Raw genomic sequence first — 25,015 nt, 5'->3', positions numbered from 1 at the left:
ACCTCCTAGTATGTGCCAAGCACAGCATACCTGCTCCTTCCCCTCAATTCCAGAGCCAGGATGGGCGGCCCCCCCCAGGCCACCACAGCAAGCTCTGTGGGACAAGGTGTCAGGAGGGCCTTCTCATGCCACTGCCAGCCTCTGCCATCCTCAGGCTGCCTGGGTCTCAGCTCCAGCCCCTTTCCTCACAGCTGTGTATAGAGGCTAAATCTTTCAGTGAAACTTTCCTGTAATTGTCCTTCTGTCATCACAGCCCCTGACTCAGAAATCAGCCAGGGGACTGCAGAAAGGTGAGGTCACCCTCCAGCAGCCTGTCTCAGGGCAAGAACGCGGGCCACAACCCGGCTGAGTCCCAGGACTTAACAGAGAAGGAGAGATTCCTCTCTCCCACAGTCCTATCTGGCTCACTCCTCTCCTTGCCCCCATTCCTCCAGGGAAGTCCTTCCTAAAGGCTAACTAAGGTGCCTCCTGCTGTAGTTTCCACTCCTCAAGGGGCTTGAACCCAGAGGACAGGCTCCTTTCCTCAATTGGCTTCAGGGACAGAGAAGAGGAGTAGTGTGGACGCGCCCCTGTGGGGACACTTTCTCTACCTCTCTCAGCTCTCTTTTCTTTTTTCCTTTTCCACCACTCATCCTTTCCCCTTCCCTCCTCTCTCCTCAGCCCCAGACTCCAGCTCCTGGCTGGGTGCCAGCATTGTTCCTGCCTGGCTCCCCGCTCCCGTCCTCCTTCCCTCCCTGCCCCCTCCAGCCAGCCCAAGGGGCACAGCCTGCCCTGTCCCTGCCCCCCAGTAGCCCAGGCTGGGGGGTGGGGTGGGAGGAGAAGTTTCTGGTTCCATCCTCTGCTTCCTCTTGGCTCTGCCCTTTCAGTCCCCACTGATGGCCTCCACCCTGCCATGGAAGCTGGGGAGCTTGGGTTACTCAGGGGCCCTGGTTATTTTTAATGCCACCAGCTCAGGAGATAAATATGCCTCCCCCTCCCCCCAGCTGCCTTGGACAGACCAACATCTCTGGATTCCTTCCTTCTCCCACCATTTACCCAGTCTCCTCAGACTTGTAAATGCCTTCCCCTCACATTCCTTCCCAGTGGATCCCCCCACCGTGGACTCTCAGCTGGAAGACGGCTTGACCCCCACATCCCCATAGATGAGTTTGAAGGTGTCCTGGTGTCCTGGCTCCACTTAGTGCCTTCTTGAGACATCACGCCCAGCAAAGGGCTCTGTGGGAGCCTCCCCCTCGGCTGGCTGGCATGGCTGGGGCAGGACTCAGAGAGCCCTGGGGAGGAGGCACTGGACAGGAGTCACTCCTTGGCCCCAGCCTCAGCCCTGGGGCCCCTCTTCTACTTGGCTAGGGGTCAAGAGCCCACTGCCTCTTCCTCTCCCTTATTCCACCCCATTTCTGTTTGATCCCACAAGGCAGGCAAGTTCTTCCTGGAATTAACTTTCAGGCCTCTTGCTTTGGCTCAAAGAACAAAACTCTGACAGGGAGTTCCCTGGTGGCCTAGTGGTTAGGACTCCAGGTGTTCACTGCCATGGCCTGGGTTCAGTCCCTGGTCAGGGGAATGAGATCCTGCAAGCCATGTGGCGCAGCCCAGAAGAAAGAGACTCCTCTGGCAATAGCTCAGGGCAGGAACCGCAGCTCTCCAAGGAGGACAGGAGAGGGGCCCTGGGGTCAAGAGGGATTGTTGTTGATTCCCAGAGTGTTGGAATCCCCGGGGTTGAAGAAGCCACCAAGGTCCCCTGGGACAGATCCCAGAATGGGTCACCCTAGAGTGGTTAGTGGTCCTGTGCCCCAGTCACAGGGCTCACACTCCCTCTGGTGGCAACATGCTCCAGGACAGAAATAAGTCCTGTGCCCATCTCCTTTGTCTGGGCTGGCATCTGGGCCTGTAGCTTCTACCCATCAGGCCTGGTTCTGATTTCTAAGAAAGTCTGGGCCCTTTTACCCAAGAGCCCCTCAGGCACGTCCAATGACCCCACCGTATGAGTTTACTTTCGAATATTTCACGTATTCTATCAATAAAGAATTGCATTACGCACAGTGGTGTACCTCACCATCCCCCTTGCATCACCTCCCTCCTCCCCAGAGGGAACGACTATCCCCTCCTTTATTTTTATTATCATCTTGCTTTTCAAAAATGTTTTTTACCTCATGTGTATGTATCTCCAGATAACACATTGTTTTGCAGGGTTTTGAACTTTGGTAGAAAAGGCATCTGCCGTGCGGATGTTACTGCAGCTTGCTTTTCCTTCTCAACATAAGGTTCGTAAGGTTCGGCCACTTTGATGCGTTTCCACAGTTGTCCTCAATGTACATGACTCATGACTGAGAAAAGTTTAAAAATCTGACAGTACCAAGGTGATGTGGAGTGACCAGAACGCTTTGCACACTGCTGGTGGAGAGTAAGCTGGTATGCCTGCTTTAAAAAATGAAGTGGTAGGAAGTCCCTGGTGGTTCAGTAGTTATGATTCCTTGCTTTCACTGCCAAGGGCATGAGTTCAATCCCTGGTTGGGGAACTAAGATCCCGCAAGCTGTGTAGCCAAAAAAAAAAAAAAAAAAAAAGTGGCATTGTGGCATCGCCCAGTGGAGTTGAAGCTGTGCCTCCCCTCCAACCAGCAATTACCTTCCAGATGGCTCCCAAGAGAACGGGACGCACACGTGCACCAGGAGACCCAGGCAAGCATGTCTGCAGCAGCATGGGTGGTAACAACCCAACACCCTCCCATTATTCACGTATTTACTCATTTCACAAACATACACTGAACACCTGTTGAAGACCAGGCACTTGGACAGACTGAGAGGCGAGCTCTCTGTGCTCAGGTGGGTCTATATTATTGCCCCCATTTTATAGATGAGGAAGCTGAGACTCAGAGCCGTTAAGTATCTCTCCAGGACTCAGCTCTGCTGCCAGAGCCTGTGTTCTTAACATCCCCACACTACCTCCAGGTGCCTGGTCCTTCACTGGGCACATTACAGTGTGTCTGTGCCCTCCTTCAGCAGGGGGCTCAGAGCCAAACTCAGCCAGACCAGCGTGGGGTTGGACAACACCTGACGTGAGCTCAGTGTGGGCAGGGCATCAAGGTACCATCAAACACAAATGGCACCTAATGCATTTTCCCTGGGACCCCAGCCCGAGCCAACCCTAGCCCTGTAATTCCAGCTCCAGTCCAGCCCCAGCTGGCTTCCTCTGTCCACTTCTCCTAAAACCAGGTAGGTAGGTGGGTGGTGGTGGGGTGAAGACAGGGTGATTTTAACCAGGGGAGAGTAGTTCGTGTCCAAAGTTAGTCATCTCCTGGCTCTGTGTGGCCCAAGGTGGCCCTGAGTGAGATGCTAGGAGAAGCATGAGGGATGGTAGAGATTAAAGACTTCCCCACGAGGTCCTCTCTGACTCATCCTCTGACCCCACCCTCTCAGCATCGCCGTCTTTCCCAGAGAGAGGGAGCTGCAGGCTGAGTCGGCACTCTGAGTTCAAGTTCTATGTGTGTGGTCTTGGATAGGTTACTTGGCTTCTCTAGGTTGTTTCCTCTGATAGAAAATCATGAATAATAATGATGATGATATTATCTACCTCACTACCTAGATATTATAGTTTAAAAAAAAAAAAAAAAGATCCGCAGGATTTCCCCAGGGAATGTAGCTTTTCTTGAGGCAATAGCGGCCCCTGGTGGCCGTGCCCCGCTGCAGCTCCCTTCACTCTGCAGGGGTGGAGACCTGAGCTGAGCCTGGAGCGCTGCTTCTTCGCAAGTTGCTCATCAAACCCGAGGCCCAGAGGGTCGGAGATAGAAGGGAACCGCTCATCATTCTGTACTTTTATCCTCTGTCCCTGAATGACCTAGTCCCTGTTCACAGTCCCCCCTTATCCACCCCACTTGGGCATCCTCCTTCTAAATGTGGCCCCCAGCCCAGCACGTCTGGCAGCCGCTGCCCCTCTCCCTGTGCCACCACCCCTCCCAGCCCTTGGGCCAAGCCCCGTGTGTGGGAATCTTCCCTGTCCCCTCCCTCCGTCCCACGTCTAACTCTTCCTGGAACGGATACATCCTAAGTATTTTCACACTCTTCCTTGCTCTCCGCCCCTAGGTTCCTGTCTCATCACCTCGAAGGTGGCAACCGCCTCCTGAATGACCATCCTGCCTGTCTCCCCCCACCCCACCCCAATCCTCCACAGTGATCTTTCTAAGATGCACATCTGACCAGGTTACCTATGGTGGAGGTTAAAACCTTTTCACGGCTCCTCGCTACCTGGAGGGCAAAGGCCCAGACTTAACCATACTGCCACCTCCTTTGCACACTCCCTGCCCCCCAATTCATCATCCCCTCTACCCGGATCACACTCTGTTTCCCACGTCTGTCCTCCAACTTGCCCTTCGGTTTCCTGAGGACGGGGCTCCACGTTAGTAATTTTTGATTCCTTCACAATATTTATTTACTGCCTGTGGTGCACCTGGCACTCAATAAGTGCTTCATAAATATTACTTGCATAAATTAAAGAGGAAACCAAGACCCAAAGAGGTGAACTGACTAATCCAAGTTGCATAGAGAGACGAGGCTCTTTGTTCAATGCTTTCTCCATCCTACTTGCTCTCCCTCAACCCCTCCCCCAGGATGGGGGGCCATCTCCTCAGAGTGGGGAGGACATCTGGCCTGCTGTGGACATGAGGGAAAGGAGAAGGCTGCAAAGCAAAGCCAGAGCCATCATCCTTCCAGTTGGGAAAGGAGAAAATGAAGAGAGAAGGAGCACTTGTGCCTCCCAGCATCAGCTCCAGCTCCAAGCCTCCCTCATGTGGATGGGGAAAAGCAGGACGGAAAGGCGGGGTCCAGTCAGTACCCAAAGCTCTCAGGCCAAAGCCAGACTTCCCAGGAGGGGTCTCTGGGCCCACTCTCTGCTCTGCCGATCACTTCCTCAGCATGAACTCTCCCCTGTATGTTTTCAGATCTCTTGGTACAGAGCTTCCCAAACAGAGCTTCCTAAAGTTGTCTTCTCTCTTACCATCTGGTCTCCATTCCACCCACTTCCTTCTTCTCAACTCTTTTTTTCTGTTTTTTTTTTTTTTTTTTTTTGGCTGCACTGGGTCTTCATTGCTGCACAAGGGCTTTCTCTAGTTGTGGCGAGCAGGAGCTACTCTTCGTTGCGGTGCGCGGGTTTCTCAGTGAGGTGGCTTCTCTTGTTGCGGAACATGGGCTTTAGGTGCGAGGGCTTCAGTCGTTGTGGTGCATGGGCTCAGTAGTTGTGGCACGAGGGCTCTAGAGCACAGGCTCAGTAAGGTGTGGTGCACAGGTTTTGTTGCTCCGCGGCATGTGGGATCTTCCTGGCTCAGGGTTCAAACCCGTGTCCCCTGCATTGGCAGGCCGATTCTTAACTACTGCTCCACAGAGGAAGTCCCCTATCTCTTTTCTTGATGTCAAAAGACTTGTGACTCCTTGGGGACAGGGAGATAAAAAGGAGGGGCTAAGTTAGGGATGGGGCAAGAGTGACTTCCTGCCCCTGCCCTAGCCTCTGCCTTATGAGGCAAAGAAGTGGAAGGTAGGGGAGGTAACAAAAATGAACAGCTTTAGATCTCTCTGACCCCTGCCTGCAATGACATTCTGCTGTGTCTCCCTCGCCTGTCCCTTAAGGACACTTTGGCAGACCCCCCTCCCCCGAGGCTTCCTTCTCCTCTGCAAGACAGAGGAGGAGACGGGGTGAGTGCCACTTACCCAGTGCTACAGTCAGCCTCCCTCCGATGCGGACCTGCCTGGGGGATGGTGATACCCAAAGCTTCCCCCCCACCTCCGTAGGGGGCTCCTGTCACAGAGTCCTCTTGGCACACAGACCCTCTCTTGTCCTTCCCTGTGGCCCCCGCTACTCCCAGCCATTTCTCTCCAGTGTTTGTGTCCCTTACTCAGTGAGGCCCAGATGAACAAGCCCCCTGCCCTAAAAGACAGCTGTCCAGGAGTGGACACCAATGTGCCCTTCAGGTGGATGCCCAGCCTTGAGGAGTCATCCCCTTGGAAGTCCACACCCACCTGCCTCAGTGGGTACCATCCTTTCCTTCTGAGCAGAGGAGGGGAAGCCAGAGCCTGCCCTCCAGGGCTGGCCACCCTGCACTCAGGTGCTGCGGCGCACAGCCTCTGCACTCCGCCTGCCTTCTTTCCTGGGGACCGTGGCAGGAATGAGACCTTCCAAGTGGATCTGGCAACTTTCTTTAGGATACGTGTGGTCCTCAGAGGCTGTTATTTTTTAGTTTCGGAACTTAGCTGCAAGCCTGAGACATGAGTAGATTCAGAAAGTCTTCATCAAACGTTATTCCAAGTTGCCTAACCATCTGCTCATCAGCCCCTGCAATCAATTCCAACCTGCCAAGGTCCCGCTTAAAATACCATGTCCAGAACAGTAAACCAGGTGTGGAGGGCCAAAGGGCCATCACCACCCCTCATCTGGATGCCTTGCGTCTATTAATCATTTACACCCTTTTACTTTTCCAGGTGGCCACGTCACAGTGTTGGTTCATAACAAGCTTGTGGGCTGCTAAAAACCCCAGGTTCTCTTCACTAGATAGGATATATTCTTTTCTTATGCTGTTTTTTTTTTTTTTGAAACCTAAAGCAGAATTTTACATTTATCCCTATTAAATGTCACCTGGTTCATTTTTTTCCCTATTCTGTCAAAACCTAACTCTCATTTCTTGCATAATATGTGCATTTGATCAATATGGCTTCTGTGATTTCATCCAAGTTTTTAAGAAAAACTTGTCATCATCAGGACCGAGGACAGAACCCTGAGGGCCCATGGAACCCTCCTCAGCTTTCCCGTGGACATCTCTGCAGATGGCTACTGAACTTTATATCCAACCACTGCAGTTTCACACAGCCCATGTGTCCTGGGCACAGGGACATAAGACGTGCAGGCAAAAGCTGCACAAAAATCCCAGCAACAATGCAACACACAGAGGGAGGAGAGGATATCTGGCCCACCTTGTGTCCATTGAGTGTCTCCCAGTCCCAAGGAGGGCCTCATTTTCCTCAGCTGCTCATTGCCTCAAATATCAGCTATCTGTTTAGAATTGGCTGGGCCTTGGTGTCAGCTCCACCAGCTGTGGTTGCTGGGACCCACCTTCTCCTGCCTTAGGAAAATCAACATCCCACTCTTCTCCAGCATTTCAGATCATCTCTGCTCCCCAAGATTCATGGGAAGGGTTTGCTCTAGCTTGGTGGCTTCCGTGGTGATGGTCCCCAAAAAGGCTTTGTACAAAGACCTCCCCGTACCTGGTCTTATGATGCTCAGAACAAATGCCTGGGGAAAGGTAAGTATTATCCTCCTTTACCAAATAGGTAAACTGAGGCTCAGTTGGAGAAGCTATGTGATTTGCCTAAGGTAATTCAACTAGAAAGTGTAAAAGTCAGGACCTGTGCTCTTTGCATGAGACACAGTGCCAAACACCTCCCCTCTGGGTGACAGTGAGGGACCCAAGAGTGAAACTCCCCACCCCAGTGCCACCCCACGTCTCCATGAGACCCCCTCAAGGATCCCAGGGACCTCAAGGATTCACCTTCTCTCTCCCCACAGCCAGGAAGTGAAAGAGGAGGGAGCGAGGCCGAGTCAGGTCTCCTGGACACAACTCTTGGAATGCCTGGGCCCAAACCAAACCGCAGGATTTGTGAGGTCCTGTGGGGATGCAGAAGGCTTAGCCTCCAGGTCTGCACCAAGTCTCAGTCAATCCCCCCAGCCCACGCCCACGGGCCCCTCCCTTCCCGCTCCACATATTGGTAGAGAATTCAAAGTCCAGTTGGCCTGGTGGGATGGCCTCCTGGTCATTGACCCTGCTGTACCCCCTTCCCAGAAAATCTTCTCCATTCTCTGCACTCCCCCAGGTCTCTGTGGATACCTCAGGTGCTAAGTGTTATGATACTCTTACCTCCACCACCACTGCTGTGCCCTCATGTTACCAAACCATGTGCTCCCCTGGGGCTGGGACACACCAGGTCTCAGTGAACGCTTGTGCAGCTAAATTGGATTTACACGAGCAGAAATTCCTTCCCCAAAGATCCCCTCAGTCTCATTATCCCTGGCTCTTCCCCTCAGACCCTGCCTCCCCTTCACCCCACAAACCCCAGATCCCACCTCCCTGACTCCCCAGTTCAAGGACCCCTCCTCCTCCAGGAGGCCAACCGGATGACTCCCGCCCTCAGCGAGCTCTTTGTTTTCTGAACTGTGGAACCCTCAAAGGGATGTTTTGAGGATTCAGTCAGATAATGTAAATAAAGTGTTAGAACATGATTTGGCATGTTACAAACACTGGATAAATTTGGACTGGTTGTGACTAAGACACAACTTTCTTCTTTCCTCTTCCTCTTCTTGGCCTGGTCTGTGAGCCACCAGGGGGCGCCCTCTGCCCCAGAAATCTCTGACAATGAGGCCAGGATGGGGTGTCCTTCCCTGAGAACTCCAGGCGGAGGGGGGGAAGGGGATTCCATTACCTAAAAAGTGGGTATATGAGCCCCAGGTTATATGAAAGATGAGTAGGAAGGATGGAGGTGAATAATGGGGAGAACGTCCTTTTGCCTGCTCTCTCCGTTTCCTGGTAGAGACTGAGGGAACTGGGTGTGTGTGCATATGCGTGTTTCCCAGTATGACATTTTAGTTCTTGTTTTCCAGGCAATGTCTCATCTAACCTCTCTCTGCAATGCTGACTTCTTCCAGTATTTTAGGAGGGTGAGCCTTTTCTATTTACGAAAAACATGGCCACATCTATTCTTTCAGCAGTCCCAAGAGAGTTCCATCATCGCTCCCATTTTACGGATGAAGAAACTGAGTCTTAGAGGAATTCAGTAAGTGATACCTCTCTTGGATACACTGAGTAATTGAGACTCGCACTCCCTCGCAGGCCTGAATCCCCTGGTGCTCCCTCTGCAGGCTCACTTCTGTGTATAATCTGCTTTTATCTGGAGTTGTGACCTTGCCTCACGGCCTGCTCCCCCTGAAAGCCACCACCGTCGGATCGGATTCTCCCAGCATGGCTTTTCCTTTGGTTTCACTCTCCAGCACACCGGGGCCGCAGGGACAGAGGCTGCCGCCGTTTCTCTGAACTCTAAGGGGTTAAGGCATGGGTCCCGCCCCTTTTCCCGCCAGGCTGGCGGGAGTATGAATAGCCTCGCTCCCACTCCCGTCCCTCAGTCGCTCCGGCTGCTCCTCGCCCCGCCCCGTCATTGTCCCCATCAGTCTCCTTTTCCCTTTGAGGGCTGCTGGCTTCTCCCGGTGCTCCACGCCTTTGCACCTTCTGTGGGTCAGACGGGCAGGATGGAGGGCTGCCTGGGGGAGGAATCTTTTCAGATGTGGGAGCTCAACCGGCGCCTGGAGGCCTACCTGGCCCGGGTCAAGGCGCTAGAGGAGCAGAATGAGCTGCTCAGCGCGGAGCTCGGGGGTCTCCGGGCACAGGCCGGGGAAGCCTCCTGGAGGGCCCGTGCCGACGACGAGCTGGCGGCCCTGCGGGCCTTCGTCGACCAGCGCTGGCGGGAGAAGCACGCGGCCGAGGTGGCGCGCGACAACCTGGCGGAAGAGGTGGAGGGCGTGGCGGGCCGGTGCCAGCAGCTACGGCTGGCCCGGGAGCGGACCGCGGAAGAGGTGACCCGCAGCCGGCGCGCCGTCGAGGCCGAGAAATGCGCCCAGGCCTGGCTGAGCACCCAGGTGGCGGAGCTGGAGCGCGAGCTGGAGGCTCTGCGCGTGGCGCACGAGGAGGAGCGCGCCAGCCTGAACGCTCAGGCTGCCTGCGCCCCCTGCGGCCCCGCGCCGCCCCGCGGGCCCCCCGTGCCGGCCCCCGAGGTAGAGGAGCTGGCCCAGCGGCTGGGCGAGGCGTGGCGCGGGGCAGTGCGCGGCTACCAGGAGCGCGTGGCGCACATGGAGACGTCTCTGGGCCAGGCCCGCGAGCGGCTGGGCCTCGCGGTGCAGGGCGCCCGCGAGGGTCGCCTGGAGCTGCAGCAACTCCAGGCGGAGCGCAGCGGCCTCCAGGAGCGCAGGGCCGCGCTGGAGCAGAGGTTGGAGGGCCGCTGGCAGGAGCGGCTGCGGGCCACTGAGCAGTTCCAGGTGAGGAAGTCTGGGGGCCTGGGCGAGACAAGGCTTCAAGAAGTCCCTTTGAGGTTCGGAGACCTGGGAAAGGGAGTGGGAAGTGGGGGGTGGGGGTTGCTGCGGATTCAGGGGCCGCCTTTAGAAAACCGTGCCTGGTGCCCCTGGCCTAGACTTTCACAGCCCTGTCTAGTGTCAGGCTGGAATGATGGAGGTTCAGAGCCCTCTCAAAGCACAGCCCCTCGAAGCACAGACAGGCCCAGGCAGCCTCCTCAGTGTCTGGATGGCATCTTCCCACCCCGATGGCCCCGGACCCCTCCCTAGGCTCAGCTGTCGTTCAGAAGATGCTCAGGACTTTCCCTCTCAGCACCGATCTAATGGTCTGGCCACTCAGAGTGTCCAAATTCCCAACAGCCCTCCTCCCCCTGACAGGAGAGGGCGAGAGGCCCTGGGTGAGGGGCCCCCAGCCCCTCTCCCGTGTCTGGGCTTTTCGGCTCCTGGCACATTCCAGAGGCCTGGGACAGCTGCTCTGTCTCACACTGCGCAGATGTGACCAGCAGCTGAGAAAGCAGCCTCCTGCCTGGGCCAGACAGTGGTCTCACCATCCCCACCCCCCGCGTCAGAGGAGAAAGATTCCAGAACATGTGGGACGTGGAGGGGGTGGGGGCCTAGCGTGGGGAGCAGGAGACAGTGACAGGGACCGGGGCTGTTAGGCTTCCAGTCCTGCAGGCTCCAGGCCTGTTGATTAATCGTTTTTCCTTCTGCTTCCACTTTTCCCCTCTCCTCCTCTCTGTAACCCATCTCCCCTCCTCCCTCCCCTCCCCATTCCTGTGGGAGCTGAATTCTGAGGAGCTTGTGCTACCCTTTAATCAGCATCCTCAGAGGAGGGGCCAGGCCGTGGGAGAGGGCTGAGGGGGGCTCTTCTCAGAGGCTCCAGAAGGGGTTTTCTGGGCGGGGAGTGGGGTAGGGAGGCAGGAATCTGCTCTGCAGAGCAGTTAATCAGGGAGCAGAAGATGCCGCCAAGGGGGATGCAGGTAAGTTAGCAGGGGGGACCCCGCCTCTTCACCGACTGCCTCTGGCTTGCTCTGCAGCTGGCCATGGAGGCCCTGGAGCAGGAGAAACAGGGCCTACAGAGCCAGATCGCCCAGGTCCTGGAAGGTCGGCAGCAGCTGGCACACCTCAAGATGTCCCTCAGCCTGGAGGTGGCCACATACAGGTATAGAATGAGCCTGACCCACGCAAGCACACAGATACACACACACACACACACACACACACACACACACACACGGGGGCAGACGCCTTGGCTGAAGGGGCCCAGAGCCACGGGTGGTGGAGGCTCTCTCACCGCTCAGTCCTGTGACTCCAGGCTGATCCCACCCACACCATGATGTGTGCCACCCAAGCCCATCTGCTTTCCCCTGGGTTCAGGACCAGAGACGTGTCCTGTGCCCGGGACGTCCTCCAGGGAGAGGCAATGTAGCTGAGTGGGACAGCCTCAAAGGAGAGGGCTGGACACGTGTGGGTCATCCGCATCCACAACCTTGACCCAAGGGGCGGAAAAGCCCAGTCTCTGTGTGTGTGCTCACACCCAAAGGGTGGTGTCCTTGGCCAGTCTCAGGAAGGAGGAACTGCAGGTGTGGGCTGGTGCCACTGACTTGCTACCTGACCTGGGCTTCAGTCTCCTTGTCTGGAGGATGGGAGATGGGCTGGGTGACAGCCAAGGTCCCTTCCGTCCTGAATGTCCTGGGGCCTGACTGTCCTCAAGCCTTAGTGGCCTTGGCCCTGCCCAGCCCTTCTACTGACCGCATTCCCTGTTGGCTCAGGAAAGGTTGAGACCCAGGGAGGGTTGCTTGTCTGGCTCTGTGGCCTTGGGCAAACCCAGTTTCTGGGAAACTGGCCTGGTTAGCCAAGGACCCACTGATAAAGCCTGAGGAAGGGGCTTTGCTGCTGGGAAGGGCTGCGTACCCCAAGCCTGCAGGGTGGGGCCAGGGCTAGACAGGCTATGAGGACAGCGCTCCGGGAATCCACAGGCAAACAAAGGCAGGGGCCCTGGGACAGGTTCAGGAGGGGAGGGGAGGCAGGGCCCAGAGAGGGAAGGTCAGTGAGGATCTAGGGATGAAAAAGTGAGGAGCTCCACCTCCACGGAGCACAGAGCTCAGAGAACAGAATGCTGCATCAGGAAGGACGGAGGTGGGACCACGGAAAACACTAGCCAGACTCAGAGCATGAAGCAGGGCACAGAGGAGATAGATGCTCCGCGTAACTTGCTGAATTGATTGGTCCTCCCTCCCCTCGATTGGTCCCCTTCTCCTCAGCCCCCATGGGGCACTAAGGCAGGGGCATGGACACAAAGGCCTCCCTTGCCCTGAAAGGCTTGGGATCCCCAAGTGAGGGCCTTGGCCCCCTAATCAGACCACGGAGGGGAAAGGCCTGGGCAGGCTTAACCTGGGTTTTGAGGCATGAAAAGGGTTTGGAGAGAGGGAGCTGAATTCATTTGCTTTTGTCTGTGACCAGCTCTGGGGGCCCTGGGGAAGGAGGCGGAGGGAGCCTACCCCATGGGAACAGCCTGAGAATTCCCGCTTCCCCTGGGAAGCCCCCTACTCAGACCCTCCAGATGGCAGTGTGGACAAAGGCAGCGATTAGCATGAGAATCGGCCCCCCACGCGGAGGATGAGGTCATAGGCCTGGGGTGGGGAGGGGCCAAACCTAAGCGATGTGTGGGGGTGTGTGTACACTGTGTCGACTGTGTGGGAATCCGCTTGTGTGTCTGTGAATCCAGCTGTATGTCCCAAATATGTGTGTGGCTCTGTGTGACCAAGTGGGTGACATCCGTGGGATGTGGCCATGTGATTTCATGGGCAGAGCCAAGTATAAGCCCGTGTGGCTTTTGTGTGATAGAGCTGAAAATGAGGAGAGAGCCTGCTGGGCCAGGGCATGCATGCATGCTCAGCTGTGGCTTTTCCCTGGCTGTCCTGCCTGCTGGCCTGTGGGCAGAGGGCTGACCCAGCTTTTCCTCCCTTGCCCCCAGGACCCTCCTGGAGGCTGAGAACTCCCGGCTGCAGGCACCTGGCAGTGGTTCCAAGGCTCCCCTCAGCTTCCTGGGTAAGAGGAGGGGCCAAGTTCCCCCCAAAACGTTACCTCTCTTTTCTCTTCATACCCCAGAGTGATTCCTTTCCTAAGAAGAACCAGTCTAAGTCTTGACTCCGTGGCCCCTAACAGCACTGAGCGTACTCTTAGCCCAGCCCATAAAAAGCAGGAGCGGGGTTAGGGCTAGGGGACTCTTGCCAGAAGTGGTAGCTGCTCCCCCAGGCCACCTCTAACCAATACATCCTGACACCATTTCTTCCCCCTCTGCCTTTCCAGACCCTAAGCTGGAGCTGCATTTCCCTGGGACCCCAGAGGGCCGGCGTCCGGCACCTTTGCTCTCTGTCCTGAGCCCTACTCCCCTCTCCTCACCTTTGCCTGATACCCTTGAGACACCTGTGCCAGCCTTTCTGAAGAGCCAGGAGTTCCTTCAGACCCGTACCCCCACCTCGGCCAGCACCCCCATCCCACCCACATCTCAGGCTCCCTGCCCTGCCACAGATGCCGAGATCAGAGCCCAGGATGCCCCTCTCTCCCTGCCCCAGCCACGGGTTGAGAAGCAGCAGGTGCCAGAAGCTGTGTGGGCTGAAGCCAAGGTGGCCATCCCTGCCAGTGTCCTGCCGGGACCAGAGGAGCCTGGAGGCAAGCAACAAGAGGCCAGTCCAGGCCAGTCCCCTGAAGATCTTGCCTCCCTGGCTCCAGCCCCCAGCCCTGACCACCCCAGTTTAGAGGCCAAAGATGGAGAACCCAGTGGGTCTAGAGAGTCCAGCAGATGCCAGGAGGAAGGTGAAGGACAAATCTGGGGGCTGGCAGAGAAAGAAACAGCTGTAGAGGTCAAAGTAGTGAGCAGCTTGCAGCAGGAAACATGGCAGGAAGAGGGAGATCTGGACGTGAAAGAAATCCAGGACTCCCAGGGTCCTTTGGAAAAAGAAACTCTGAAGTCTCTGGAAGAGGAGATTCAAGAGCCACTGATTTCTCTGGAAAAACAGAGCCATGAGACAATGAGATCTCTAGAGAAGGAGAATCAGGAATCTCTGAGGTCTTTGGAAGAAGAGAACTTAGAAATACTAAAAACTCTAGAAAAGGAGAATCAAGAGTTATTGAAGTCTTTAGACGGAAAGGAGATGGAGGTAGTGAGACCTCTAGAAAAAGAGACTCTAGAACTACTTAAGCCTATAGGAAAAGAGGACCCGCAGACATTGCAATCTCTAGAAAAGGAGAATCAAGAAATAATGAGGTCTCTTCAAGGAAATGTAGAGACATTTTTATCTCCAGGAAAGGAAAATCAAGAGTTAGTGAGGTCTCTAGAAGAAGAGAACTTTGAGTCATTGAGAGCTCTAGAAAAGGAGAGTCAAGAGCCACTGAGATGTCAAGAAGTAGAGAACCAGAAAACATTACACCCCCTAGCAAAAGAGAATCAAGAGCCACTGAGATCTCTAGAAGAAGAAGACCAGGAGACTGCAGGACCTCTAGACAAAGAGAATCATGAATCTCTGAGGGCTCTAGAAGATGAGAATCAAGAGACCTTGAAACATCTAGAAAAAGAAAGCCAGGAGTCACTGAGGTCTCTAGAAAAAGAAAGCCAGGAGTCACTGAGATCTCTAGAAAAAGAAAGCCAGGAGTCACTGAGGTCTCTAGAAAAAGAAAGCCAGGAGTCACTGAGGTCTCTAGAAGAAGGCCAGGAGGCAATGAGACCACTAGAAGAAGAAGAGCAGGAGATATTGAGACCTCTAGATAATGAGACTCAGCTACTGAAGTCTCCAGAAAAAGAAAAACAGGACTCACTGAGAGCTCTAGAAGAAGACCAGGAGGCAAGGAGACCTCTAGAAGAAGAAGACCAGGAGCCAGTGAGGTCTCTAGAAAAAGAAAAACAGGAGTCACTGAGAGCTCTAGAAGAAGACCAGGAGGCAATGGGACCTCTAGAAGAAGAAGACCAGGAGCCAGTGAGGTCTCTAGAAAAAGAAAAACAGGAGTCACTGAGAGCTCTAGAAGAGGACCAGGAGGCAATGGGACCTCTAGAAGAAGAAGACCAGGAGCCAGTGAGGTCTCTAGAAAAAGAAAAACAGGAGTCACTGAGAGCTCTAGAAGAAAACCAGGAGACACTGAGACCACTGAAGTCTCTAGAAAAAGAAGAACAGATGACATTGAGCCCTCTAGAAAAGGTGAAACCAGAGCCACAAAAGTCTCCTGGAAAAGACCAGGAGATAGTTAGACCTCTTGAAAAAGAGAATCAAGAGTTATTAAGGTCCCTAAATGAAGAGGGTGTAGAGGCAATGAGATCTTTAGAAACAGAGACTCTAGAACCACTAAAGCCTACAGGAGAAGAAAATCTGGAAATATTGAAATCTCTAGAAAAAGAAAGTCAGGAACCGCTGGGGTCTGTGGAAGGGAACGAAGAGACATTGAAACCCTTAGAAAAGGAGAATCAAGAATCACTGAGCTCTCTGGGAGAGCAGAAGGTGGAGAATATGAGATCTCCAGAGGAGGTAGACAAGGGGAGTCAAAGGTACCTAGAAGAGGAAGAGAACGTGGAGAAGGGAGAGACTCAAGAGGCACTGAGGTCCCTGGAGGAGGAGGGACAGGAGCTGCCACTCTCTGCGCGTCTGCAGAAGTGGGAAGATTCGGTGCAGAGGGGCCAAGAACTGGATCAGGACATGCCCCCTGGGAGGGCTGCAGTGGACAGTGAGGTCGAGGCAGAGCTGGAACCGAGGGAACAGGATAGCTTCGCTGGAAAGGGGGGTGCTGTAGAGCAGGGGGAGCTGCAGCTGACGGCCACCAGCAAGGCCTGGAGCCCAGGTGAGGGGCAGCCGGCGAGCCCTGAGCCCAAAGAGCAGAGGGTCTCAGCTGAGGGAGCTAAAGGGGTGGGAGGCACTGAGAGCCTCCAGGAGCCTGAAAAGTGGCCAGAGCAGGTGGGGGCCCTGGGCCCCCCGGATCCCCAGGAAGTGTCAGAGGTGATAGAGCCAGTATTGGAAGATGAGGATGTTGTCCCCAGGGATGGCCGAGCCTCCCAAGAGGTCACCTTGGGGTTAGAGACTGCCTTGGGTGAGTCTGTGGGAGCGGAACAGAGACTGGAGCAGGAGGTGGTAGGGCTGGAGGACCCAGGCGGCCTGGCCAGAGAGGAGGTGATGGAGCCACCCCTGGGGGAGGAAGGTTTGGAGACAAAGAGGGTGCAGGGCTTAGAAGGGCCTAGAAAGGAGCTGGAGGAGGCAGGGGCTCTGGAGCCAGAGCTCTCCACACTGCCCGGGGAGAGCAGAGACCCGCTGGAGACTCCCAGGGGCTGGGAGGAGTCTGAGCCTGGGGCCCCCGTGGAAGCAGAGGAGACTTTCCCTCCCGAGACCTTGCGCCACAATGGAAGCGGTACCCCTCCACCCAGGCCCCTGAGGTCAGAGGGAGCAGAGGAGGATGCCAAACCAGCGCTGGGGCCCCCCAGCCCCCAGCCCACTGAGTCCTGCTCACCCACCCCGATCCCTGAAGATGCCCCTGGGCCCCAGCCCCTGGCTGAGGGGAGCCAAGAGGCGAGCTGGGGGCTGGAGGGCAGGGCGGAGGTCCTGGGAAAGGTGGGGGGTGGGCAGGAGGATTTGGGCTCTGGGGCAATCCCTGAAGGCCTCCAGGAGGAGGGGGAGGAGAGCAGAGAAGAGAGCGAGGCTGATGAGCTGGGGGAGACCCTTCCCGACTCCACTCCCCTGGGCCTCTACCTCAGGTCCCCTGCTTCCCCCAAGTGGGACCTGGCTGGAGAGCAGAGGCCCTCCCCTCAAGGGGAGACTGGAAAGGAAGGCTGGGGTCCTGCAGTCCTGGCCTCTGAGGGCCTGGGGGCCCGTCCCTCAGAGGAGGAGAGGGGAGAGGAGGAGGAGGAACGTGGCCGTGACTCTGAGCTGTCCGAAGAATTTGAGGACTTGGGGACTGAGGCTTCTCTCCTTCCTGGGGTGCCTGGGGAGGTGGCAGACCCTCTGGGCCAGGTGCCCCCACTGCTCCTGGAGCCCGCAGCCTGGGATCGGGATGGGGAGTCGGATGGATTTGCAGATGAGGAAGAGAGCGGGGAGGAGGGAGAGGAAGAAGATGAAGAAGCGGGGAGGGAGCCAGGGGCAGGGCGGTGGGGGCCAGGGCCCTCTGTGGGCAGCCTCCCGGCCCCGGGTGACCCTCAGAGAAGGAACCTCCTGGGCTCTGAGCCCTGGGATGATGGCTTCAGGGGCGCGACCTCTGAGGCCCCCATGCCTGCCCTGGAGGCTGAGTCCCGGGACAGTACGGAGGCCTCAGGCTCAGAGGGAGGCTCTGATGCTGCTTCCTTGGAGAGGGAGGACCAAGTCCCTGGCCCTCTGGGGACCCTCCGTGGGGGGGAGGACACGGGCTTGGAGGCAGGGGACGCCCTTGGTGTCAATGGCCAGGGCCCCAGCCTGAAGGAAGAGTTGGAGCATGTGAACGGGGGCGTGGTGAACGGGCTAGAGCAGTCTGAGGGAGTAGGGCAGGGGGAACCGGGCGCCCCTGAGGGGGACCGAGGGAGCCCCTTGGAGGAGGAGGGTGGGGGTGCCCTGAAGATCCCTTGGGCAGGGGCTCCACTCCACCTGGGCCAAGGCCAGTTCCTGAAGTTCTCTCAGAAAGAAGGAGATGGGGACTCCTGGTCCTCAGGGGAGGACTAGAGGAAGAGCTCCCCCTCCTGCACTGAGGACTTGGGCGGGGGGTGGACCCAGCCCCCTGCCTGTTCGGGGGCAGCACCCTTCACTTATGATCTCTTGCCCTGTGGTTTCCGTCCGAGAGGCCTGGCTGGCCAAGGTAAATTGGGTGTGGCAAAGGGACTCGTTCCAAGAGTGGAGACCCCGGGAATAGATAGCAGCCCCTCAGACTCCGCAAAGGAGGACATCCTGCCTGCACTGCCCCGTGAGGCTGAAGCCAGCTGAACCTCTATAGGACTAGGCCCCCTTTCCCTCGCACCCCATTTCCTTCTCATCCCGTTAGCTGGAAAGGTCCGGGGCCCGGTGGCTCCTCCAAGGGGAGGGGGCTGTGGTGGTCCCTGTGCCGGGGCTCCCCAGCTCTGCCCTGCCTCACCACATCCTCACGGGATGTCTGGCGGGTGGCTGATGAGGGTGAGGGGGTGCTCCTATGTCCTGACCCCCCACATGCCTGCCATGTTGTGGCCCCATCCAGCTCGTCCCTGCCTGAATAAAGTAATGCCTCCGCCTACAAAGTCTGGACTTTTCCTTCCTTCCTCAATTCAGGGGGTCTCAGGGCTGGCACAGAAGCAGAAGCGGGGGGTGGGGGAAGCAGGAGATGCCAGTATTGGGGAGGGGCTGCCTCCTGAGGAGGAGAGCCTGGAAGGCCTCATGGGGTAGACAGGGTAGGCAGGCAAAGGCTGCAGGCAGCAGTGCTGGGGACCCGGGGAGGGCTGGGGGTGCTGTTTGACCGGGTAAGGGGGGGCCGCCCAGGTGACCTTGGCGCCCGCAGAAGCCAGGCCCGTCATCATCTCTGCCCACAGCGCGATTACAGGGATTAAGCCCTGGGGCCACCCCCACCCTCGCATGTCCTCCCCGCTGGCACCTCACTGCCGCCAGCATAATAAGCCCCCTTGCCCCCAAACCCAAACAATTGTCTGGCCTTGGTGTCTGCTCAGGCTGGCTGGGTCAGCGCGGGGTGAGGGAAAAGGGAGGCCTATTCTGCCTGAGTCTGCCTGTGTGGTCTCAGGCCAGCGTTTAACCTCTCTGAACCTCAGATTCAGCCGCACAGTGAGGGATGCTGGGCCAGGTGACGTGGGGGCCTCCCAGGGCACGGAGGGCAGGAGGAAGGCTAGGTGAAGCCGGAGGGCTACAGGTTACATCTTCAGTAGGACTTCCCGTGCATGCTGAAGCAGGAGACAGGGAAGACAGGAAAGTGGAGATGATGGGGGGATAAACTGAAGCTGTCAGGGGTGAAACAAAAGAGTGAGGGGGTGTGCTGATAACTGGGGTTAGATTGGGGGTCCACCCAGCCACAGCTTCTTCCCAAGAGCACTCCCCCTTCCCAGGAGTTCTCTGGGTCCCTGTGTAGGGCAGGGAGGGACCAGGGGTTCCTGGATTAGGTGGGGCTTGAAGGCCTTGAAGTCAGGATACCCAAATAGAAACCACTCGCTCCGCAGGGAAGGAAGAGCTGGCAACACCTCTAAATATCCTGGGTGGGGGTGGGGCAGGCGCTGCCTGACAGACGGTCCCTGTGTGGGGACAATCCTGAGGCCAGAGCAGGGTCTTCCTTTCCTCGGGCCCAAGGCTGAGGGCAGGGGAAGAGGAGAAGATGACGTCTTAACCCCTCTGACCTCAACTCATCCTCTGGACAAGGAGGGGTGGACAGGAGGCCCCCTGATAGTACCTCACTGTCTGCTTCTCTACCCACACCCTTCCCCTCCGTCTAGGAGTCTCTGTGTTGGGTGCCCAGGTCCCCATATCACACACACCCCTGCCCTTGGGGTCCAGAATGCTGGCAGCCCTCCTGGCAGCCCAAGCCTCCACTCTCCTTCCTGTACCCACTGCTGACAAGGCCATGTCTGATCCCACCAGGCTGCCAGGCTGGGGGCCAGCACACTGGCATCCAGGAAAATAAGGCCCACTCCCTGCTCCTCTAATGGGACAGAGGAGCCCTGTGCTTGATCTCCCCAGGCCCTCGGGCACCCCCGCCTGGGCAAGGGACCAAGGATAGAGGCTGAGCCAAGCAGTCCTTCCCTGTGCCAGGTGCCATCCTGCCTCCCACGCCAGGGTCCCTGGTCCCCTGCAGAATTACCCAAACTAGCCATTTCTGCCAACAATCCCAAACAGGGGGAGGGATGTCAGTCAGACAAGAGTGAGGACTTTCTAAAGGAGGTGTGTGGTGGGAGCGGTGGTTCTCTGTGGCAGCGGTGGTCTGTGCAGCGAGAGTAATGAGGGTTAGACAGTAACAGGGACTGTCGGGTGTTTACGGGGCATCTACCACGTGCCACGGACCACGCAGGCATTGAGAATCCAGGGTTCCTGGCCCCAAGATCTCTACCTTCTAACGGAACGAGGGCTTATGGGTAGAAATTAAATTTGACAACAGAGAAGGGCAGGAGGTTATGGGAGCATAAAGCAGGGCCCCACCTGCCTGGGGCTGGCGGAGGCTGGGAGGAGGTGGTCAGGGAGGCTGCCCTGGGAACCTGAAGGATGAGTAGGAGCTGGCCAGTGTGGGGAGGAGGAGGAAGGAGGAGGTGGGGGAAAGGATTCTAGTCAGAGGGAACAGCACGTGTAAAACCTCGGGGCAGGAAGAGAAATTTGGGCATCCGAGGAACAGAAAGTAGGCTTGTGTGGCCAGAAGGTGGAGAATGAGGGGAAAAAGGTTCACAATAAGACTAGAGAGGAGTTGGGGGCCATGGGGCCAAGGCCTCACCAGGCAGCCAGGAAATATGGATTCCATCCTGAGGGAAATGAGGAGCCTCTGAAGGGTTGTGCGTAGTGAGATGACATGACCAGGTTTGCACTTTAAAGAGCACCTCTGGATGCTGTGTGAGAACGGATTGGCGTAAGCAGGAGGCTACTGCAGCAGTCCAGGCAGGGGATAAGGGTGGCAGTGGGGATGGAGAGGAGGCTTGTAAGGGAAGCAGAGTCTCAGGACTTGGTGATCCATCATGGGAGATAGAGCGGGGTTGCGGCAGTCAAGGCAGCTGGGAGAGGGTGGTACCATCTTCTGAGCTGCAGAATCCGGCAGGAAATTGTGACCTCCAGGAGGAGCTGCCCTGGGGGACGGCGGGTATGTGGAGCTCAGGAGAGAGGACCAGCTTGGAGAAAAGAACTGGAAGGCCGTTGGCCTAGAGGTCACCCAGACAAAGCCCAGGACAGAACCCTCAGGGAACTCCCAGCTGAGAGGAGATGCTGGGGCAGGAGTGGGAGGAAGAGGACCAGAGGACGGTGGTCCCTCAGAGACCCTGTCATCGTGAAAGCTCTGGGAAAGCACGGACTTGGTCTGGCATAGGGCCTGGGGGCCCAAGGGTGCTCCGTAGACACGGATTGAATAAATGAATGAATGAACGACTGTGATGAGGTCAGACCACAGGAAGCACGTGGGAGGGTGGAGTCCCGGGGGAGGGAATGAGGAGGCAGCACCCGCCACATCCCCCACCCACCCTCCCAGCACGAGGACAAGTGGGAGGTTATTCTGGGGCCTCCTCTGGGTAAATATAGCCCCTGAACGGGGAGGGGGCAGGGTGGGGGGCCGGAGGTGGCTTCCTCGGTTTGTTTGGGGCACTTCCTTATAAGGCTGTGCGGGCCGAGGCGCCGGGGAGGGTGAGGTCAGGGGCTGAGCTCTGCATTCAGCCTGGCCTGGTGCTGCCGCTGCCAGAGCCTCAGAGGAAACCAAAGGCCTCGGCTTTGGACTCCGGCCAAGGCAGCGCAGAGGGCGGCCTCTTAAAGGGCCCCCTCAGCCCCGTGTCTATGCAGGAGCCCAGGCCAGGGGTGGGAGAGTGTGTCCTTCCAGCGTCTTCTCGGAAGGTGATGCTGGGGGCCTCTGTTTCCCCACCTGCACAGTACTGCGTGGACTCGATGATTCCCTGAGGCTCCCCACAGCTAGGAGACCCTGCAGGCTAACCTGTATCCCTCCCACCGCGGGGTCTGTGCTTCTCGCTCTGGCCTCTTGAGATTAAAGACTCAGAGTTCATTCGTGGCTTCCAAAAGTGCTGGTCCCTCAGCTCCCCTCAGCTCCCTCCTCTCGGCCCCTCCTTGGGGGACCAGCTGCTACCATTTGACCCTGTGGTGTCACAGCTGCTGTCAGAAATGCCATCCTTGTCAGGCAGGGATGGGAATGTGATTTAATTTCAGCTGGAATGTGCCCTCTGGGGCTGCCCCTAGAAAGGGGAGGGAATGGAGACTAAGCCCTCCTAAGCCCAAGAAACCCAAGAGGGCTCTGGGCTTGGCGACAGGCCCCCGGGTCCCTGTGAGGCCCCCACTCCCACCCCACAGGGGATGGTAAGTTCCAGGGCAGGTTATGCAGTAGGATGGATGGACGTTAGACATGAGGGTCTTCCTGGAAGGTGGGACAAGTGAAGGGGTCATGTGACTGCAGCGCTAGTGGATAAAGAAAGGACCCAGGTACCTGTTCCTGAGTCCTCAGGCCCACCTTAAAAAGGCAAAGGAGAGTCTCAAGTGAGCCACAAGGGAAGAGACATTTTCGGCTGGCTCCGGGGCAGGAAGAGGGACAGAATGGCCTCAGGTGAGGGCCCACAGAGTCTGCGATCAGAAGCAGAGGAAAACACTGTCTTCTCTGTTTCCTCTCTCGTGATCCGAAGATCACACAACCACCTCGCCATCCACCCCGGGGGCCCCTGTCCCTTCTCCCCTTTCTTTCTAACGCAGCACCCCCACACCCAGATCGTGGGTCTTCCCCAACGTTTCAGAAGCAGTAGACTCTGCCTTCTGCCCGCCCCGACCCTTTCCCCAAACCCATTAATCCAGGATCTCCGATGTGGACATCCCTCCTGTAACCTAACTCCGGTTTTTCGTGCTGTCACCTCTGGCCCCTCTTGCCCCAAAGGGACAGACCCCAGGCCCCAGAGTCTCAGATCCTAGAGCCCCCTTCAGCCTTCTCCTCTTCCAGTCATAAGCTCCCCTCCCTTCAGCCCTTATTCACTCTCCCCACCCCCATGACTCAGCTGTGGCACCAGAAATAAACCAAGGCAGGTGTCAGGGGGCCACTGTCGAGGAACCACCTCCCAGCAGCTGTGTGCTCAACTGCTGACAAGTTGGGGCCTCAGGGTCCCAGGAGGGGTGACTAGCTCTGGCCCCCTCCTCCATCCTCCCTGCTAAGCAGAGACAACCCCTCACTGCCAGCCTCACTCACCACTCACAGACCCACTCTCCTTCCTCGTCTCCTTCTTTTCACCTCTCCTCCATCTTCCACTCTTCTACTTCCTTTCCTCCCTCCTCCCTGGCCCCTTCCCAACTCCTGAATCCCTTGGTCTCGCCGGGATTCCCTCTTTTTCTATTTGCCTCATTTGCCAGGAAGTTCTGTGTCAAAAGAAACTTCAGTTCCCCTTGATGGGGATAAAGGCACAGACATACTTGCCAATGATACTAAGATTCCTTAGACGCCACTTGGGGTCCAGAGAACATGGGCCAGGGGGCTGTGGGCTGCTCCTCTTAAGGGCTCCAGTCCAAAGTGGTCAACCAATAGCCTTCCCTCTGTTAAATTCTAAAGACCAAGGAAGAATCATCAGGAAATAAACAGAGGCCACAAGATCTACCCACCAGACGATTAACAAGAGGCTAGAGTCTTTCAGTGGGGAATTTCCTCACATTTTTCTTCCTTCTCCCTCTTTTCTCTCCTCTCCTTCCCCATCCCTTTCTCATGCTCTGTCCCTGAATCTTTCAGTTCTCCCTTCCCAGGAGGAAGTAGGCTGCTTTGCAGGAAGCAGATAGGAAGTTAAATCTCAGGAAGGGCCTCTAGCCTGGGGAACAGAGGAATCTTTACAGCCCTGGAAGGGAGAGCACCTGGATCCTCACTCCAGGCAGGATCTGACTGTAGACCCTGGGGAAAGCCCTCCCATCCATGGGGGTCTGACAGGCTGAGCATTTTTGGAAGTCTTTGGGAGCTACTGTGTCGCAGAAGGCAGCCAGGACAATGGGGCCCTTTCTCTCCGGTTGCAGGAGACAGGCCCACAGACAGGGCCTCAGGGCTGGGACAAAGGCCCCAGTGAGGTCACGGCAGTGTGTGGGGGTTGGGGGGTGAGGAGGTGGGGAGTGGAGGAGGAATGGGGAGGTGGGATGTGGGTTGGAGCAGCCTGGGAAAAGCTGGGGACCCTGGTAGATGGAGGACCTCTGGAAGGCCCATCTCCCTGGGCTCTCAGGTCCCTTCTCAACGCCCAAGCCCCTAACCCAGGCTGGGCCTCTTCTCTGCACATAGACCCATACTCTTTCTGACCTCCCTCAGCCCCAGGGAACAGGAAAGCCTGTTGGGGAGGGAACCCCATTTTAGACATGTGGGAAGGAGGCTGGGAGCTTAACACCCAGGGCCTTGGCAAGGGTGGGCACATGGTCAGCTCTCTGCTGCGTCCTGGAGGCAGAGGTAGATACAGCTGTGCCCCTACTCCAGCTGCCTAAAGAGATGGGGCTGACACTCCACGAGGGGACAATTCCCCCTATGCAAGCCAAGAGATGCCACACACACACACACACACACACACACACACACACGGGTCCAGGGGTTGGATTCTGTGCAGGGTGCTGAGTCATCCCTGGACCAGCTCTCCCTTCCCCAGGAAGCCCAACAAAGCCAGGAGAAGGCTTCCGTTTCCGGCAGCCCTGCCCAAGCAGCTCAGCAGGTGTCGGGGGACGGGGCGGGCAGGATTCTAGTTCCAGCCCTATATCTACCTCTGGAAGCCTCCTCATCCACAGATCAGAGATGGTGGATCCCTGCCTGCTGCTGTGGGGGGAGATTCAGTGAGAAAGCTGATGACAAGGCTGGGAAAGTAAGGCCCCTTCCAGTTCACCACCAGGGTCTCTCTGGGAAATCCAACCTGCTACCTAAACTCCATCTCTGTGAGGATGTTTCTCAGACAACCTCCCTTAAGAACCCAGGGACAGACCCTGCCCCCTCCTCAGCCCTCTCCTTGTCAGACCCCACCTTCAAAGGCCCGCCTTGGTCTTGATCCACTTACAATTCCAGCCTAACGCTCCGACACCCCTAGAAAGGCAACGCGTGGGCAATTGCAGGGTAATACAGGATAAAGTGGGCTTCTGATCTGGCCCCGGGATCATCTTCTTCCCCGCAGCTTCTTAAGAAACAGTCCCACTCCCTAGTCATGCCAGGCTGGGTCTCGTAAGGAGGGCAGAAGGTGGGACAGGAAAGCCTCGGGCGAGGAGAGGAAGGTGGTGGTTGGTGGTAGGTGGGAGCTGGGTCTGGGAGGTCAGTGCTGGCGTCTCAGAGCCCAGCTGG

The 25,015-nt window shown here is 56.9% G+C and overlaps 1 protein-coding gene across 1 annotated transcript; it reads left to right on the top strand.

Moving 5' to 3' along the window:
* Nucleotides 1–9,176: 9,176 nt before the first annotated feature.
* Nucleotides 9,177–18,289, top strand: NES (nestin). The gene is made up of 4 exons (XM_057726849.1): nt 9,177–10,054; nt 11,125–11,249; nt 13,065–13,138; nt 13,400–18,289. The coding sequence occupies exons 1-4, from the start codon at nt 9,272–9,274 to the stop codon at nt 17,752–17,754; spliced, it is 5,337 nt and encodes a 1,778-aa protein (XP_057582832.1). The 5' UTR covers nt 9,177–9,271; the 3' UTR covers nt 17,755–18,289.
* Nucleotides 18,290–25,015: the final 6,726 nt, after the last annotated feature.

Source organism: Hippopotamus amphibius, chromosome 1, assembly GCF_030028045.1.
Source record: "Hippopotamus amphibius kiboko isolate mHipAmp2 chromosome 1, mHipAmp2.hap2, whole genome shotgun sequence".
Classification (NCBI taxonomy): Eukaryota; Metazoa; Chordata; class Mammalia; order Artiodactyla; family Hippopotamidae; genus Hippopotamus; species Hippopotamus amphibius.
Note: the sequence above shows the minus strand (reverse complement) of the source record. Positions and strands in the feature narration are given on the sequence as shown.

Bases quoted from the DNA above. Each gene is read 5' to 3' on its own strand.
- NES (XM_057726849.1), top strand. From the start codon at position 9,272: ATGGAGGGCTGCCTGGGGGAGGAATCTTTTCAGATGTGGGAGCTCAAC. The intron at 11,250-13,064 runs GTATAGAATGAG...CCTTGCCCCCAG, and splicing joins CTGGAGGTGGCCACATACAG to GACCCTCCTGGAGGCTGAGA. The intron at 13,139-13,399 runs GTAAGAGGAGGG...CTGCCTTTCCAG, and splicing joins GGCTCCCCTCAGCTTCCTGG to ACCCTAAGCTGGAGCTGCAT.